The sequence below is a fragment of the Sparus aurata genome, chromosome 5 (genome assembly GCF_900880675.1).
Source record: "Sparus aurata chromosome 5, fSpaAur1.1, whole genome shotgun sequence".
Lineage (NCBI taxonomy): Eukaryota > Metazoa > Chordata > Actinopteri > Spariformes > Sparidae > Sparus > Sparus aurata.
Window position 1 is genome coordinate 13,932,628 of NC_044191.1, and position 16,365 is coordinate 13,948,992.

Below are 16,365 nucleotides of genomic sequence, written 5' to 3' on the forward strand. Positions count from 1 at the left end.
AAGGTGCTGGAAAATGTTGTAAATGACCCTTAAAAGTGCTTGAAAAGTGCTTGAATTTGACCTTGAAAAATGTGTACGAACCCTGCATATAGTGCTTACTGGAGGTGAGCGAGGAGATCCAATCCACATCTATGACAGAGGCTTGTGATGTTTGTGAAAACAATGGCCAGCTGGAATCAGGTTTTCCTCCCCTGAGACCACAGTCCATTTCAAACATTTTTTAGAGTTGGCTGACTGCACACAGACAGATTTAAAGTACATCCAACAGTATAACAGTATATCACAAGTCCCCAAAAGACTGTAGACGCAAAGATTCAATCAATTAAAACTTTATTATGAATCTAATGAAATAGGATAGCATGATAAATACACAAAAATCTCCCATATAGCTCATGCACTTCAAGCAACTCATTTTCGAATTTAATGCCATACATTCTACCTTTTTTTTAGTCATTTCTTTGTTTGCACATTTTTCAACATGTGGTAGTGCTATTAAAATGAATTACATGATTGAACTATAGTAGCGAGGGGACACTCCCACACACTTAAAAATAGTCCCTAAACCGTGCCACCTTCTCAGCAGTGGAGTACAAAGACACTCCCCTTTGCTTTAAAAGCCGTGGCTGTGGCAACAGAACCATCCCACCTCTGCTGAGATTTTGCTTCAACATCTGGATTTGTGCATCATTCTGTTGGATCGTTGAAATAATAATCACGGAATTAATCTGTGATACTCTTATTGATTCACAAGAGGAAACTCAACCCTTTCTTCAGAGGCACAGCTTTTCCTGAGGTGCGTCCCATCCTAAAGCTCTGATGATGGCTGTGTGGGCCGGAGCAGCGGCTCTGTCTCTGGTCCTGCAACAGCTGGTGCTCACAGTCTCAGCTCAAGGCATTGGTAAGTACTTTTCACCATCCACGCCTGTCAAAAATATCATCTCATATGTGCCGTAGATCAGCAGATGTTAAAAAAACCTCTTTACATCACTTTCATATAAGTGTGTTTCAGTAACTCTCTTTTGTATTCATGTATTTCTGACAATCTGATGCTTGATCTTACAACTTTCAATCTGCAGATGGCTGTTAATAAAGGGAGTACTTCAGTTGATTTGTTTGGGAAAAGAATCTGGCTTTTTTGTTGTAGCCTCTTGAGTCTGACATCTGGGATCTAGTAACAGTCTGACCTAAATAAGGCCAGTGGAACAACATGAGCTGCCATCCAAGAAAGTGCATGTGCAAAAGTTTGATTTGCCTGGAATCTGCACACAAATGTTTCCATATGATTTCCTGTCACTTCTTATTATGCTCCAATTCAACTAACGGGCTGCTAGCGAGCGTCATTGTGCATCTGTGTGAGTGTGTCAGTGCATGGGGGTGTGAGGTAGTAGGTTTGTTCCAGTGGAAAGAGTTTAGTGCTGCTCCCCTCTGCAACTCCAGCCTGCCACTCTTTAAAACACAGCAGGATGCGAACATGAACGTGGGCTGTCACACACACACACACACACACAGACATGTACACACATATAAAGATGCACTGTCACAGATGATAAAGTACCATACTGACTCAGCAGTTACAATCCATAGTACACTGTGAGCCATAGCCATCAAGACACAAGCTCAGAGAACTATCCATTTATATTGAGATAAAAGAAAGTAAGTGTACCACATAGAGAGCTATCAGTCGGTGTTACCTGAGCTTCTTGCACACTGCTGACTGACCCACTACACTGCATGTTTCCCTTATTGTCTGTGTTGATCCATGCTTTTTTAGCTGGACTCTCTTTGTCACAGTTATTGTGCAATGCATCTAAAGCTGCTTTTTTAAACAATCCTATCCTCCGTTAGTCTACGACCTGCTGGATTCTCCAGACTGCCTGCCAGACCTGCTCCAAGGAAGCCTGAAGAACAAAGGGCGAGACGAAGCTTTCCTCCTCTCTTCCTTCAGACTCCAAAACAAGGCCCCCACCTCCCTCTACAGCGTAATCAACCCCAGAGACAACACCAAGTATCTGGAGTTCAGCGTGCAGGCCAAACTGAGCAAGGGTGGAGTATCATACCGTCACATGTAACAACTGTCTTTGACTTTCAGCTATGTATCTGTTTGAACTCATGTTCTCCTGCTGCCTTTCTTTTTCCTCTCCTCTGTCTTTCATTCTTGATTTTTTATTTCACCTATAGTGACCCTTCGTTATCAGAAAACTGACAGCAGGTTTGGCACAACCAGTTTCAACCACGCCTCCCTGGCAGATGGTCGAGATCACCATGTGATGCTACATGCCAGCGGCCTACAGCGCGGCCCACCTCGCCTCAACATCTACATAGACTGCAGGCTGGTGCACACTTTGGATGATTTGCCAGCTGCATTTGGGTCACTTCCAGCTGGTCCCAACAAAGTGGCACTTAGGACCCTGCAGTCGACTGGACAGGTTAATCAGACAGTTATGGTTGATAGTGATTATGAATTTGGATACCGAGATATGCTGCCAGTCCCAACATTACAGTATAATATGAGCACTGGTTGATCAGCACAACAACTTTTCAGCTAATTTTATTTATTTGATTTTTTTGTGTTCTTCTTGAAGAATCAACTGACTGACTTGAAGTTGGTGATAGAGGACACCATTGACAATGTGGCCACTCTGCAGGAGTGCCACACGGATCAGGGTGAATCTCTGCAGGTGCTAGGTGAGAAAGCATTGTCCCTGTCTGTCTGACAAGCACAAGCAGTCATGGTTTAACTAAAGCCTGGTGGATGTGTTGTGTATCTGATTCTATAATTCTGAATTGTCAAATGTCCTCAGGTATACAGGGAGGCAGAGTGGCACATGATCAGGCCACCATGGTGGAGCTGAAGAGCATGTTGTCTGAGATGAAGGAGCTGCTCCACCAGCAGGTAACATGTGTCCCAGGCTTGTGTGTCTTACAGGGGGAACTCCTGAAAGACTGCTCAAAATGATCCGGTAAAGAGGAACAGAATTTCCAAAATAGTTATGACAAATAGTCCAATAATTTCGATGATTGTTTGATTGGCATTGTTTGAAGACAGGTTGATTCTAAGATTAAATGAAATTGATGAAACCCAATGGATAAAATGGAAGAAAAGGCTTTTTGGAGAACACTGTGTAACAGAAAATGTCCCTGACTGTTTTGAAGAGTTACCTACTTTTAAAAGTGAAGGAATGTGGGCTGATTTACAACCGATTGGAATTTCCTTTTTCTTCGGGGTAAGATCTGCAATAAAAGCTGAGATTTGTTTTTGAAAAGTGAGAATCCAGACTGGCTGAGCACCTGTAACCTCAGCAACAAACAACTCACTAAAAGAGAGCAGCAGAGGGAAGTGGATGATTTCAGATGATCATTTAAAGCTGCAGATTTGTTAGAAGACAAGGCATCAAACGAAGCCCGAGGCAATAAAATGCTGGTTATACAGTCCAGACACACTTTTAGGATCGTTTATGTAACAGATCACTGGAGCTCGCCTCAGCAGACTCACATTCTACACCTTTACAGAACCGCTTAGTCTCCCTCAGATTTTCAGTAGTCATTCGAGAGATAAAATTCCAATATGCTTCTGTTGCTATAATTTTGAAAGTATTAAAATTGTCCAAGCACCACAGTTTTTCCTGACGAACACTTCTACTTTTTCTGGTTAAGATTAAGGAGACAGCTTTTCTGAGGAACACCATCGCAGAATGTGCCTGTGGTAAGCAGTAGAAAAACTTTGATCGGACTTTATTCTCACAATATTTAGACAATACTGACAAAATTACATTTCAACAAGGTGCTCTCATATCTGTCTATGTGTCCCACAGGTCTCAAAGGCAATCCGACCGATTCAGGTCCAGGTCCCCATCCAGGTCCCCTCCCTGACACGTTTCCGTTTCAGCCTTCACCTCCGCTTCCGCCTCAGCCTCAGATTTCGTGTGCACCCGGGACCTGTTTCAGACAGAGCATGTGCATCCCTACAAGTTCAGGGAATTTCCAGTGCGCCCCCTGTCCAGACGGCTATACAGGAGACGGGGTGCACTGTGACGACGTAGATGAGGTAGGGACTATGTTCTGTAAGGTGTATAGTGTCTCTGCACCAGGTGGTGAAATCATGAGCATGAGTTGGGATTTGATAATCTTGTATTTTTTGTGTTTTAGTGTGTTTTTAGCCCATGTTTCCCTGGCGTCCGGTGTGTGAACACTGCTCCTGGCTTTCGCTGCATGCAATGCCCTCAGGGATACACCGGACCAGAGTTAAATGGAGTGGGAGTGGCATATGCTAAGTCACACAAACAGGTAAAACAACAAAAAATGTTAAACTACATTGTAAAACAGTAATTCTGTTTTTAATTTAACTATGAGTCTTTTTCTTACTCTCACCCCAGGTGTGTGAGGATATAGATGAGTGTCTGGGCCCGCCTGAGAATGGAGGTTGCACTGCCAACTCAAACTGCTACAACACTATGGTAAGACCACTCTGACTGGTGTATGGTTACTATCATACTCTCATAGAGCAAACAGCCCTGGTTTCTGACTCTGACTGTACTGTCCTCACCAGGGCTCCTTCCGCTGTGGCGAGTGTAATTCTGGCTTCACAGGTGACCAAGTGAGAGGGTGCCAAGGAACTCGGCTTTGCTCCAACGGCCAACCCAACCCCTGTGATGCCAATGCCGAGTGTATCGTGGAGAGAGACGGCAGCATTAGCTGCATGGTAAGGATTTATAAAATACTGACGTCTTATTCGTCTTTATGTATACCCGTGGATCATGAATGTAAACCACTAACTTTTCCACATCACATCATTTACGTAAAATCTCATTCGGTGTCTTTTTCCGTCTTGCGCGTGTGTTAGTGTGGCATTGGTTGGGCTGGTAATGGCTATGTGTGTGGAAAGGACACAGATATTGACGCATATCCCGATACGACGCTCCAGTGCAGAGACGACCAGTGTAAGAAGGTACTCATGTCCACACCCATCACCCTCTGCCCTAAATTCATACTAGTACTAGACATTAAGGATGTGTGTGTTTCACTTTGTTTCCAGGATAACTGTAAGTTTGTGCCAAACTCCGGCCAAGAGGATGCAGACAGGGACGGCTTGGGCGACTCCTGTGATGATGATGCAGACAGTGATGGCATTGCTAACATAGATGTAGGTGACTTAGCTCAACAGGACCAGCGTGCAGTGAACTCTCACAGATTCTGTGAACAGCAACTCACTCTCACTGAGCCCATGCGCTATACAGTAAACCTCATTTATCTTGCCCCAGGACAATTGCTGGCTCGTTCCTAATGTGAACCAAAAGAACAGCGATAAGGATCTCCATGGTGACGCCTGTGATAACTGCAGAACAGTCGACAATCCCTCACAGAGGGATACTGATAAAGACGGGCTGGGAGATGACTGTGACGATGATATGGATGGGGACGGTAAGTTTGTTGTTATGTACCGGTCGAGCAATTATAACAGATACTTAATTGTGTGATTGCTTGTATGACTGGATATAATTAGACAGGCATTTTTTTTTTTTGTAAATGGTCTCAGTGGCTAAAAGGTTGGATGGTCATTACTGTGGGAGGTGTAATAACAGGATCATTGCTGCTTTTATTGCATCAATTAGAGGTAATAATGTCAGGACCACATTGTGAAAGCTAATGTCTGATAATCATATTAAAAAATCGTTTCTGTGAGGGTTATCCAAACCACACACTGTCTGACTACACTGTCTAGACAAGAACACAACCTTTACAATCCTGTTCAGTGGAAAGTGTGGACTGGCAGCACTTATCTGTTGAAAACATCCTTCTGGTCTTTCTGTTTCTGTTTCCAATTCACGTCCTTGACCAGTTAGGTCATTGGCTTTCAGGAAATAACTCAAGCGTCATTATGAAAGAAAAAACAAACCTTTTAAACCTCAGTAGAAAACAGTGTTGTATGTTAAAATGTTCCAACTGGAAACAGAAGTGTTGTCTCACAAACTTCTCTCACACACTTCACTTGAATGCCCTTTTAGAACACCTCTCATTTGTTCCACTGGAAACTAAATTTTAAGTTCTTGCCTTTGTGTGTGCCAGCATGTTTACCTCTATGTGATTACACATGCTGCATGTACTCTGTTTACCCCTGTTCATTCATTCTGGTAGAGCTTCAACCTCTTGATCATTTGGTTCTGTCTTTAACTCCAGGGCTGGATTGCTAAGCGCTTGGTCATGTCTGTCTCCTCTCTCTCTCATTTTTCCACGGTAAGCCTCCGCCAGGCGTCGAAGGCCACTGGAAACTATTTCACCTTTGTCTTAAACAAACACTGCCATCTGGTGATGCATTTGACAGGCTGTGTCTGGGCTGCTTTCTGTCATGCTTTTTTTATTTTTCTGTCAACGCTTTTACACAGCACTGAAAAGTACTGAGGTGTTTCTGTTTTCAGGATTGATGAATTTTCTTGACAACTGCCAGCGAGTACCGAACCCAGATCAAAAAGACAGAGACAATGATGGGGTGGGAGATGCCTGCGACAGCTGTCCTGATATGGTCAACCCCAACCAGGTAACAGGCCAAGGTGGAAGAAGGATTTGGATCCTCTACTTAAGTATATGTACAAATACCACACTGTGAAAAACAATCCACTACAAGTAAGAGTCCGGCAGTCAAACCCTTATTTAGGAAAAAGTCTTTATTTTCATCACAATGCAAGTAAAGTATAAAAAGTAAAAGTACACATTGTGCTGTAAAGTGGTCACTGACAGTGTGTAACTATATCATATGATGTTTTTGGTTTAATATTAATATGAACATACTGCTGATTAATGTGTACGTTGCGTTTTACTGATGTAGATGTTTAAGGCTGAACTAATTTTAACTTTATATTGTCTACAGCCATGCATGGTGTTCTATAACATCATCCTCTAACACGTCACTGTACTGTGAGAACCATGTGTCTTTGAAACGTCCACAGCATTTCCACAATTCCACTTTAAATTCATGAAATTTGGAGATACATGGTTTTCACTGAACAGTAAGGGTCAGAAAATGTGAACTGAAAAGTAACTAGTAACTTCAGATGTCGGACAAATGTAGTGGAGCTAAAAAGTACAATATTGCCTCAGAGATGTCATGCAGTAGAAGTATAAAGTACCTCAAATTATGTATATAACTAAATGTACTTTGATGCATTGCGCCACTGGTAATAAACCAAACAAAAAAAGGAATCTGCTGCCATTACTCTGAACAACAGTGTTTGTTTTGTCTACCTGCAGTCTGACTCGGACGATGACCTTGTAGGAGACACCTGTGATGACAACATAGACAGGTAGAGCCTGCTGTCCTGACCTTTGATATGAATACATATCGATATTGCAGAAAGTTCTGACCTTTTGTTTTGCCTTCCCTTCCTCCTGTGTGTCAGTGATGGTGACGGCCACCAGAACACAAATGACAACTGTCCCACAGTCATCAACTCCTCTCAGCTGGACACCGACAAGGATGGAATGGTTTTAAACTTTTTAATCTTTCTCTTCATCCCTTGCTAAATGTATTCAGTGCATCATATTTGAGTAATTCATCTCATACGGTAGTGGAGGGAGATATTCGGATCCTTTACTTAAGTATAAGTTCACATTAAAACACTCTGTTATGAGTAAATTACTGCAATAAAAAAATTGCATCAGTAAAAGCATGTAGGTATGATCAGGAAATAAAGTATTCAAAGTGAGTGTACACAATGCATAAAAAAGTCCCCCTGAGCTGTGTTACTGCTACTTTTTCTATAGGGCTGCAACTAATAATTGTAGTTATTATGGATTAATCTGCTGATTATTTTCAACATTAATCGATTGATTGTTTGGTTTCTAAAAATTCAGAAAATAGTGAGAAATTATGTCACCATTACCCAGAGCACAAAGTGACTTCTTCATTTTAACAGTCCAAAACTCAGTTTATTAAAAAATATGAATAATAGAGAAAGCAGCAATTCCATTTGAGTAATCAATGTATTTGCAGTTTATTTAGTTACTTTGAACAATGAAGTAATCATTTCAGTTCAGATCTATAAACTGTTGGATATTTCAGAATAGAAATAAATATTGTATTTCATAAACGTTTCATATGTTTTGTCTACTTAATATGTAAAGTATCCAGGATCTTAAGTTTGTCAGATAAATGAAGTGAAAGTTAATATTCCTGTCTGAAATGTTAGTGGAGTAAAAATACAAAGTAAAATGAAACAAACAACAAACAAAGTATTTCAAAAAGTACAGTACTTGAGTAAATGTACTTAGTTACTGTACTCTTCACCACTGCTATCACGTATGCTGTCTCTGTGTTTATGTTCATCCACGTGCTATTTTATCTTGACAGGGAGATGAATGTGACGATGATGACGATAACGACGGCATACCTGACGATAATGACAACTGCAGACTAGTTGTCAACGTAGACCAAATAGACACAGACAGTGAGTATCTGCCTGCATGTGCACATGTACAGTATTCGTATTCCTGCTGTGCGGTTCCTAAGTGCCGCCATTGTATTTCAGAGAACGGTGTTGGAGACGCGTGTGAAGGAGACTTTGACAAAGACAATGTCATCGATAGAATCGACCACTGCCCAGAGAACGCTGAGGTCACCCTCACCGACTTCAGAGCCTATCAGACCGTAGTGCTGGACCCAGAGGGGGACTCTCAGATTGACCCCAACTGGGTTGTCCTCAATCAGGTAAACAAAAGCTAAAGTTCAACCTCTGTTATAGTTGCCAGTCATCTTTGCTTTTAGTGTGTTTCATTAATATTTCAAACAAAATGAGTGTACTCCTACGTGGATAGTAAAATGTGATCGCCTCTTCATTTTGCACAACATGAATGATCTGTTAGAATTACGAAAACAATATACCTTAAGAGTCGCGTAACAATATAAATAAAGTGACGTCACTCTTTTTTTATGCTGACAGGGCATGGAGATAGTTCAGACCATGAATTCTGACCCTGGCCTTGCTGTAGGTAAGCACATGAAACCTCCATACTCTCTCACCCCTGATGTGTTTCTTTGTCAGCCTCAAGCTAACACGCTGACCTCCTCTGTCCACCTCTGTAGGCTACACAGCGTTCAGTGGGGTTGACTTTGAGGGAACATTTCACGTGAACACAGTGACAGATGATGACTATGCTGGCTTCATCTTCGGCTACCAGGACTCGTCGTCCTTCTACGTGGTGATGTGGAAACAGACGGAACAAACGTACTGGCAGGCTGCGCCCTTCAGAGCAGTTGCTGAGCCGGGAATACAGCTCAAGGTAAATTGCTGCTCTTATGTCGGGCTTTCATCCGAAGCACTTCACAATTTGCTGCTCATTCACCCATTCACAGGCTCACACACACTGATGGCAGTGAGCTACCACCCCAAGGAGCTTACCCGACCATAAGGAGCATTAAGAGTTTAATGTCCCATTTTTAACATCTGAATCAGTTTTCTCCCTCTCTTATGCTATCCGGCTCTTTAACTCTAGGTTGTAAAGTCCAAGACTGGTCCTGGTGAGTATCTGAGGAACTCCCTCTGGCACACAGGAGACACCGCTGAGCAGGTCCGTCTCCTGTGGAAGGACCCAAGGAATGTTGGCTGGAAGGACAAGGTCTCCTACCGCTGGTTCCTTCAGCACAGACCTCAGGTTGGATACATCAGGTACAAGCAGACACACACCAACACTCTAGAGATATACTGCACACACTCAAACTGTGCAAACTGACTATTTCCACTTCTTACGTGAACCAGAGCTCGATTCTTTGAGGGCTCGGACCTGGTTGCGGACACAGGGGTGATAATAGACACAAGCATGAGAGGCGGGAGACTGGGCGTGTTCTGCTTCTCTCAGGAAAATATAATCTGGTCCAACCTGAAGTACCGTTGCAATGGTGAGTGTTTGCTAGTTAAAGGCAGTACCGTGAGCTACATAACCTATAAGTATCCTTGTTAATTGCTTTTTTCTTTGTCACACCCACAGACACTATTCCTGCTGACTACGAGGATCTCAATGCCCAGAACACACAGTAAAGCTGGAGAAGGAGAGTGATCCATCAAGGAAACAGCTTGAGCCCTGTAGAATATGTGGTTGAAAGGAGCAGAGCTCCACTGCTTAGAACAGACAGGTAGAGGACGTGAATTAGAGAGATACAGATGAATGTGAGAGGGAACATAATGGGCAGTTTTCTTAAAAGACTTTGGTGATTGTATTTTAACTTTGTCTGTCAAGGGAGAGGGTCTTCAGGAAGCATAACAGTGGGCATTATATATTTTAATTTAGTGTAACCGAAGTCAGTACATTCTTGTTTAAGTCATAAGCAGGGTTCTTTGTATGTCGATGCAATATCACCTGAGATGTTTTCAGTATTTTATGAGTACTGTTGCTTTTTCTGAATATATTGTCAAGTAAAATAAAATCCTGAGCATTTCACAAACTCAAAGCAGGATCCATCTTATTTTTAACATGAGATCATTGTGTGATATTAATTTATATGAAGGAAAACTACATTGGCAAATAAAGGCACCCCATGATGTTTAATGGATGTTTTATTAAAGGAGTTTGAACAATGGCAACACCCACATTGCTGTTTTTCAGACTACAAAATGTTCCTGTATGTTACGGTAGGGCACAGCCTTCACAGTGGGTCCTGCAATCTGATTTAGGATTCCTTTGTTGCTTGGTACCCAAGCTGCAGAGCACCATTTAATTTCTAAATTCATCCTGACTGTTAAAATACAGACAAAACTTGCAGGTACATAATGGTAATCGGTCCATGATCACATAACTTTAGCAAAAACATATATTTAAGTTATAACATAACATGTTAGGAATACAATCAGACAAATGAAGAACATACAAATGTATTGATGGTGAATGATAAAAATAAAGACCTTGCAGTTGACAATGTGCAAGATTTTGTATTTCTATACAAAAATATGTTACACAGGTAACAAACAGGTGACAGTCTTTACGTGAATTTTAATTCGGCAGTAAACTCAACATCCAGTGTTGAATAACTCACTAATAATAAGCACTCATGCTACCTTATTCTGACTACCATTATGAGCTGACACATTAACAAAGACAAGGCAAAAGCCTTTAAAACTGTACAGAAAACAGCTGATTGAAGCGTCTGTGCATGCAAATACATTATGCTCTCAGTTATATTTTTCTCCGTAACCAACTAAAAAATCTGATAGAGTAGTTTGTTGTTTTCTGACATCTACCTTTGGCAAATGTTTCTCATCTATGTCACTGCTGCTCTTCCAGAGAGGCGGCACTCCGTTAACGTCACTGTTATGTAAGGCAGGTTGATTTGAAGAGTGCCTCCCTGTACAACAACGATGATGACTGGAAATGCTGTACAGATGACATGGATTTTTCCTAAGAAAAGATCTGGCTCAAAGGGAGCACTGACATTTTATACAATCTGAAACATTATCCCTGTGATCTAAGTGAAAACGTCACGACACTGGGTGTATTTAATATCGAAAAGAGCTTGTTCTGTTGCATAGAAAACTTCTACAAAAGGGCGCAACATAACAAAGCATAAACATACACTGCTTACATTTGAGCCTGAGAGATGAGTTTTTAAACAGAGTCAGGGACAAATCTAATTTACACGACATCCCTACACAAATGATTTGTGATTACTTAAGACGCCCTTAAATAAATGCATTTTCTCTCGTAACATCTCTAACCTGAAATAAATGTGTCCCTAAACTTTGCTACAACTTTATGGTCCAACTGTACAGAACTGAAATGCGTGGCTGAGAGAAAAAGCGAGAACGGACACGCGCAAGATATGCTTTAAAAAACATACTTTAAAATCTGAAATGATCAAGGAATCTATAGGGGCTGGATGCTTCACATGTTTCACAATGTAACTCAAGTCGAATGATTCTTTACAGACCTGTAAGTAATATAAAACTCCAGGAGTAAGTGGTAGTGAAAGATAAAAAAGAAAAACAAAATTCACCATCAAGGTATTAACATCTTAACATTGTAAATCAAAGTAAAAGAAACACTAGCATACAAACAAAAAGGCAACAGATAATCCTCCATTTCGAACGCTGAGGGTAGTTATGGGTTGTGTTTCAAGGTAAAAAAAAAGGGGGCTTGTGGTGGTCCCTTGGCTCAGCGTGAGAGCTTCTGCCTGGCCACATCCCAAGAATCAGAGAAGCCTGACTCCAGCTTAGTGATGTGTGGCCTAGGCCTCGAAGCGCTTTGGGCACACCATGGGAGCGACGAGGGTCCACATGTAGAGGATGAGACAGACCCAGCAGGAGGCCATCTTGATCCAGAACACTGACCAGCTCCCGTCCAACAATTTCTCAATCTTATGATTATCATAACTGTGAAAGGAAAAACGGAGTTAAGTAGAGCTCTGTTTAATTCTTTACTGTGTCCATTGTTATACACATTTATCATAGCTCATCTAACTGAATTAAGATGATAGGAACAACCTGTAACCTTAACTTGACTGTCTATAATAGATTATAGTCACTAAAGACATTTTTTGACATCAGACCTTATGAGTTGCAGGTGAGGAACAGCTGTATCTAATATTCAATATAATTTACAATGGCTTTTTTGGAAAATGTCTTATCAAAATGGAAGGCCATCCTTATCAATATTATTATACTAATTAGATCAGTGGTTGTCAAGCAATGGGATGTCAAATGTCTGCTAGGAAAAATAGCTGGTTGATAAAAAGGACAAAGAGACTTATTTTGCCATTAATTTAGCTTTTCTATACAGGAAACAAGGTAAACCACAGAATACACTGATTATATTGTAGCTAGCATCAAACATCATCTGCATGTTGACACAGTTACCAGATATTTTTAACATCTGACTGAACACATTTTCATCCTTTGATGTGATAATCATAGTGCCGATTATGCATTGGCTATGAAATGTGCCTTCTTTATTTCAAGCTGGTGATTAATTAATCTGCACTCAGTCTTGTGAGCTAGTTTTAGTGTTAAAATGCTCCGTGAAAGACAGGATTGACATGCCCTCATCAGACTTGGCCAGCTTAGTACTATTTTTAGTCCTACCTAGTTTTATAAATACAACACAGAGACATATTCGCCTAAGCACTACAGTACACAGAGTATCACTTACTGGAACCAGTTGGTGACGGTCATCATGACATAGAGGGACCCCAGGAAGAAGACAAAATGGAAGTAGGCGTAGCTGTAGATGGTTGCCTCTCTCTCATCATACAGCACGTTCTGGCCTGAACCGGTCTTCTCCTCATCATAGTCCTCTAAAAAGCACACATTAAATGATGCAAAGTGTTGATGGATGTGGGGAAGTACCAATTTTAATGTGGGAAAATGCCTCAAACTTTGATTTCAGCTGGGGTGAGAAGATATGACAGAGAGTCAAATGTCGTTCCGGAGAAAGAATCACGTTTAACTCCCAAACAGAAAATGTGTACTGATGGCGAGTTATTTTCTCCTTTGCCAATTCATTGCCAACATTTTTATTTCCAGCAGGGGGCGGTGTCAGCCTACCCACAATCCCACTTTGCCACTGGCGCTGCTTCACTGTGTCATACTAACCTCCTAGTAACAGTGACATCATCTGTGTTTGCTGACCAATGCTTTCGCACCATCCTCAATCTGGCTGAGGAATAGCAATGTGCAAACACTACGGCTGGGGACTTATGTTACACACTGAACAGGAGGGGCAGGGGGAAGAGAGGGAGAGCAATAAATAAAAGCTGTGACAGTGAGGGGAGATTGTTTGACTTTCCTCACCTGTGTCATCTCCAAAACAGAAACAGCAGCGAGCTCTCTGCAGGATAAAGAAAAAACATTAAATGTAGCCATCTAACTGGAATAGACACACACTATGTCTCTTGGGCCTAATCTGTATGATTCGATAAAGATATCTAATCAAGCGCCGTTAATCTATTCATAGTCTGTCTGTATATTTCATTAACACACACTGAGATCTGAATGTTTTTGAGGTTACCTCAGTCGAAGGTTCACTGTTCCTACACACTCGGAGCGCTGCAGAGCTTCGCCTGGTGGTGGACGTCAAGCTGGAGGGAGGGTGGAGAGAAGGAAACACAGAAAAAGATGTGAAGACGGATGGGGGAGAGAAAGGTTTTAATTCCGTCATTCTGCATTTTTCCAATAATTTGCAGTTTCAAATTGCTGCAGAGTCTAACTCCCTCTCCTTCAGGGAACGACCACAGGAGACATGATGCCTCCACTTAACGGGAAACACATGTGAACAAAAGCAGAAAGCCATCGTTCTTGTCTCTCATACCCTTAGCTTAGCCACAGCCAATCATGCACTGCCTCTACAGAGTCACAGCCAATAAAAACAAGCCTTTCTCTGTTGCTGAAGCCTGCCATAAAACACATTACTTTTATTCGACATTGCCTCTAACACATCTGCTGTTAATGGGTTTGAACTGAATCCTGTATAGTCTCTACACTCTATCAATTCAATGATACGGCACCAAATAGATATATATAACAGGAAAACTTAGTTTGCATGTGTGAAAAGGAGAAGCAAGAGATGTGTGTGTGCGTGTGTGTCTTACCAAGAGTAAAGGACGCAACCAAACAGGATAACGGTTCCAAAAGCGGTGACAATTTTCTTGTCGCCCTCGGTCCCAGAGTTGAGGGGAAACACACAGACCGTTGTGTTCACACCATCCCTCTCCACCACTGAACAGAATGAAAGTGCAGACAGAGATGGATGAGGCAAAAGAGGAAGTATTGAAAGGAGTAAGGAGATTGTGAAAGATGGAGTGAGCATGTGTGTATTTTGGCACAATGTAACCAGCAAGAGAAGGAGGGGAAGGGAAAGTAGACAGACAGTACAAAATACAGTGAGTACAGAAACACCAACAGCCTTAGCAAAAAAATGATGCCACATTTTGTGTATTACTCAGGAGGCGTGACATGCTGATCAGATATTATGATCAGATATTGGCCCTGATATTGACATAATAGCTGGATCAGGGATCAGAAAAATTAACAGATCCATGGGATGATCCAGTTTTTTTTTTTCCTCCGTCGCAACACACACCCACGTCATTCGTCAGCAGCACGTGTGTCGCATGCTGGATGAGCACAAGTTGTTGTTTGACCAACTTTTTATTAGTTTATTCTCAGGTTCAGCCTGTTTCCTGTTTGCAGGACTTTGCACTTAATATAGAATTATATGTTTATAATGTTTGGTTACTGTTTGATTACTACTGTATGTTCAACCAATAGACTGTTTCGTTTCTGCGGCTACATTTTATTTTATTTTATTTAAGAAGTTTGATTACATTCCGTTTTAGATTTGAATGCACGATTGTTTTTTTTTTTTTTTTTTTTTTTTAATAACAAATAAATAAGAATTCCAATTTTTTTTTTTTACATGTTTACAATGTTTGATAACTGTTTGATAATTTTGTCTTAGTTAGGAAAGTAATGTTTAGTTAGGAAAGTCTGGTGCCTTTAGTCTCTTCCACATGGTGGAAGGAAGGTGGAAGGTGGAAGGTACACAGTTTATTATTAATTCAACAAAGGTATCGGATTGGTATCGGGTATCGACAGATACACAAAGCCCAGGCATCGGTAACAGGACCGAAAAAGTCGGATCGGTGCATCCCAAGTCATGATATGATCATAATACAGATTTGTATATCTTCAAACTCACTTTCTTTTGGTTTGCTGGTGAAGGCTGAGAACGTGAGGTACATGACGTACACACTGATTACTCCTGGCTGCAGCAGGCCTGATGTGGGCTGCACTGCAAGTATTACAGGAAACAGTCTTACTTATTGGCACTACACAATGTTTGATGTGTCTCAAGTTATGCTTACGAGTACCGGTGCTTACATTTCTGTATGCATGGCGAGATGGCCAACAGGGAGACAATGAGGCACAGGCTGCCGTTGATGCCAAGGAAGATCTTGTTAAGTAAGCAGGCCTCTGGGTCGGTGTAGAACACACCCATAAAAACTACGGCTCCGACGGCAGCACTGAACAGCACCAGAGTCACGAAGGCCAAAGCTGCGTACCAAAGGCGGTTATACTTAGCTCCCGAACTCCTGCAGACAGAAAGAGAAGAGGGAGACAGGGAGGGAAAACATAACATGAACGAGGGTAACACAAATTAAATAAGTAAAAAAGATCAAGTGAGAAGGGGGAAAAGAAAACTAACGGCCTAAAGAACATTTCAAACAAAGAGAAAGATACGCTCAGTGAGTTTTTCCTGCACAAGACAAGAAGATTCATGGCTGCTTAAGTGCTTTCACATCAGTTTAACTTTGCGCTCGAAATGTATGGGTTTATTACATTGGTTACAAAACCATAAAAGAGTTTTTAACTATCTTCTGTGGTCTGTGTG

The 16,365-nt window shown here is 41.5% G+C and overlaps 2 protein-coding genes across 3 annotated transcripts in view; one reads left to right on the top strand and one right to left on the bottom strand.

Moving 5' to 3' along the window:
- On the top strand, window positions 1-10,777 carry thbs4a (thrombospondin 4a). Of its 2 annotated transcripts, XM_030416186.1 has the most exons (23): window positions 2-898; window positions 1,846-2,043; window positions 2,179-2,426; window positions 2,583-2,685; window positions 2,802-2,893; window positions 3,655-3,703; window positions 3,813-4,045; window positions 4,147-4,284; window positions 4,374-4,454; window positions 4,547-4,699; window positions 4,841-4,945; window positions 5,033-5,140; window positions 5,259-5,418; window positions 6,414-6,532; window positions 7,243-7,295; window positions 7,392-7,476; window positions 8,342-8,438; window positions 8,520-8,698; window positions 8,931-8,979; window positions 9,074-9,270; window positions 9,484-9,656; window positions 9,747-9,886; window positions 9,976-10,777. In XM_030416186.1, exons 1-23 carry the CDS (start codon window positions 817-819, stop codon window positions 10,023-10,025), a joined length of 2,892 nt encoding a protein of 963 aa, XP_030272046.1. In that variant the 5' UTR covers window positions 2-816; the 3' UTR covers window positions 10,026-10,777. The 2 variants fall into 2 exon arrangements, with proteins under 2 accessions (XP_030272045.1, XP_030272046.1); XM_030416185.1 differs by having other exon boundaries at window positions 1-898; window positions 4,841-5,140.
- serinc5 (serine incorporator 5) overlaps window positions 10,524-16,365 on the bottom strand; it is a 19,777-nt gene continuing 13,935 nt past the window's right edge. Inside the window, exons 6-12 of the mRNA XM_030416189.1 lie at window positions 15,855-16,066; window positions 15,673-15,765; window positions 14,564-14,690; window positions 13,984-14,053; window positions 13,767-13,803; window positions 13,126-13,270; window positions 10,524-12,350 (exon numbers count right to left, since the gene is read on the bottom strand). Of these exons, the coding sequence (XP_030272049.1) occupies window positions 12,206-12,350; window positions 13,126-13,270; window positions 13,767-13,803; window positions 13,984-14,053; window positions 14,564-14,690; window positions 15,673-15,765; window positions 15,855-16,066 (829 nt within the window). The 3' untranslated portion in view covers window positions 10,524-12,205. The remainder of the gene's footprint in view (window positions 12,351-13,125; window positions 13,271-13,766; window positions 13,804-13,983; window positions 14,054-14,563; window positions 14,691-15,672; window positions 15,766-15,854; window positions 16,067-16,365) is intronic.

What these genes read in the sequence shown, in the direction of transcription:
- thbs4a (XM_030416185.1), top strand. Translation starts at nt 817, where the DNA reads ATGATGGCTGTGTGGGCCGGAGCAGCGGCTCTGTCTCTGGTCCTGCAA. An exon ending in TGAATCTCTGCAGGTGCTAG is followed by an intron (nt 2,686 to 2,801) that starts GTGAGAAAGCAT and finishes AAATGTCCTCAG; the next exon opens with GTATACAGGGAGGCAGAGTG. An exon ending in CGATGATATGGATGGGGACG is followed by an intron (nt 5,419 to 6,413) that starts GTAAGTTTGTTG and finishes TTCTGTTTTCAG; the next exon opens with GATTGATGAATTTTCTTGAC.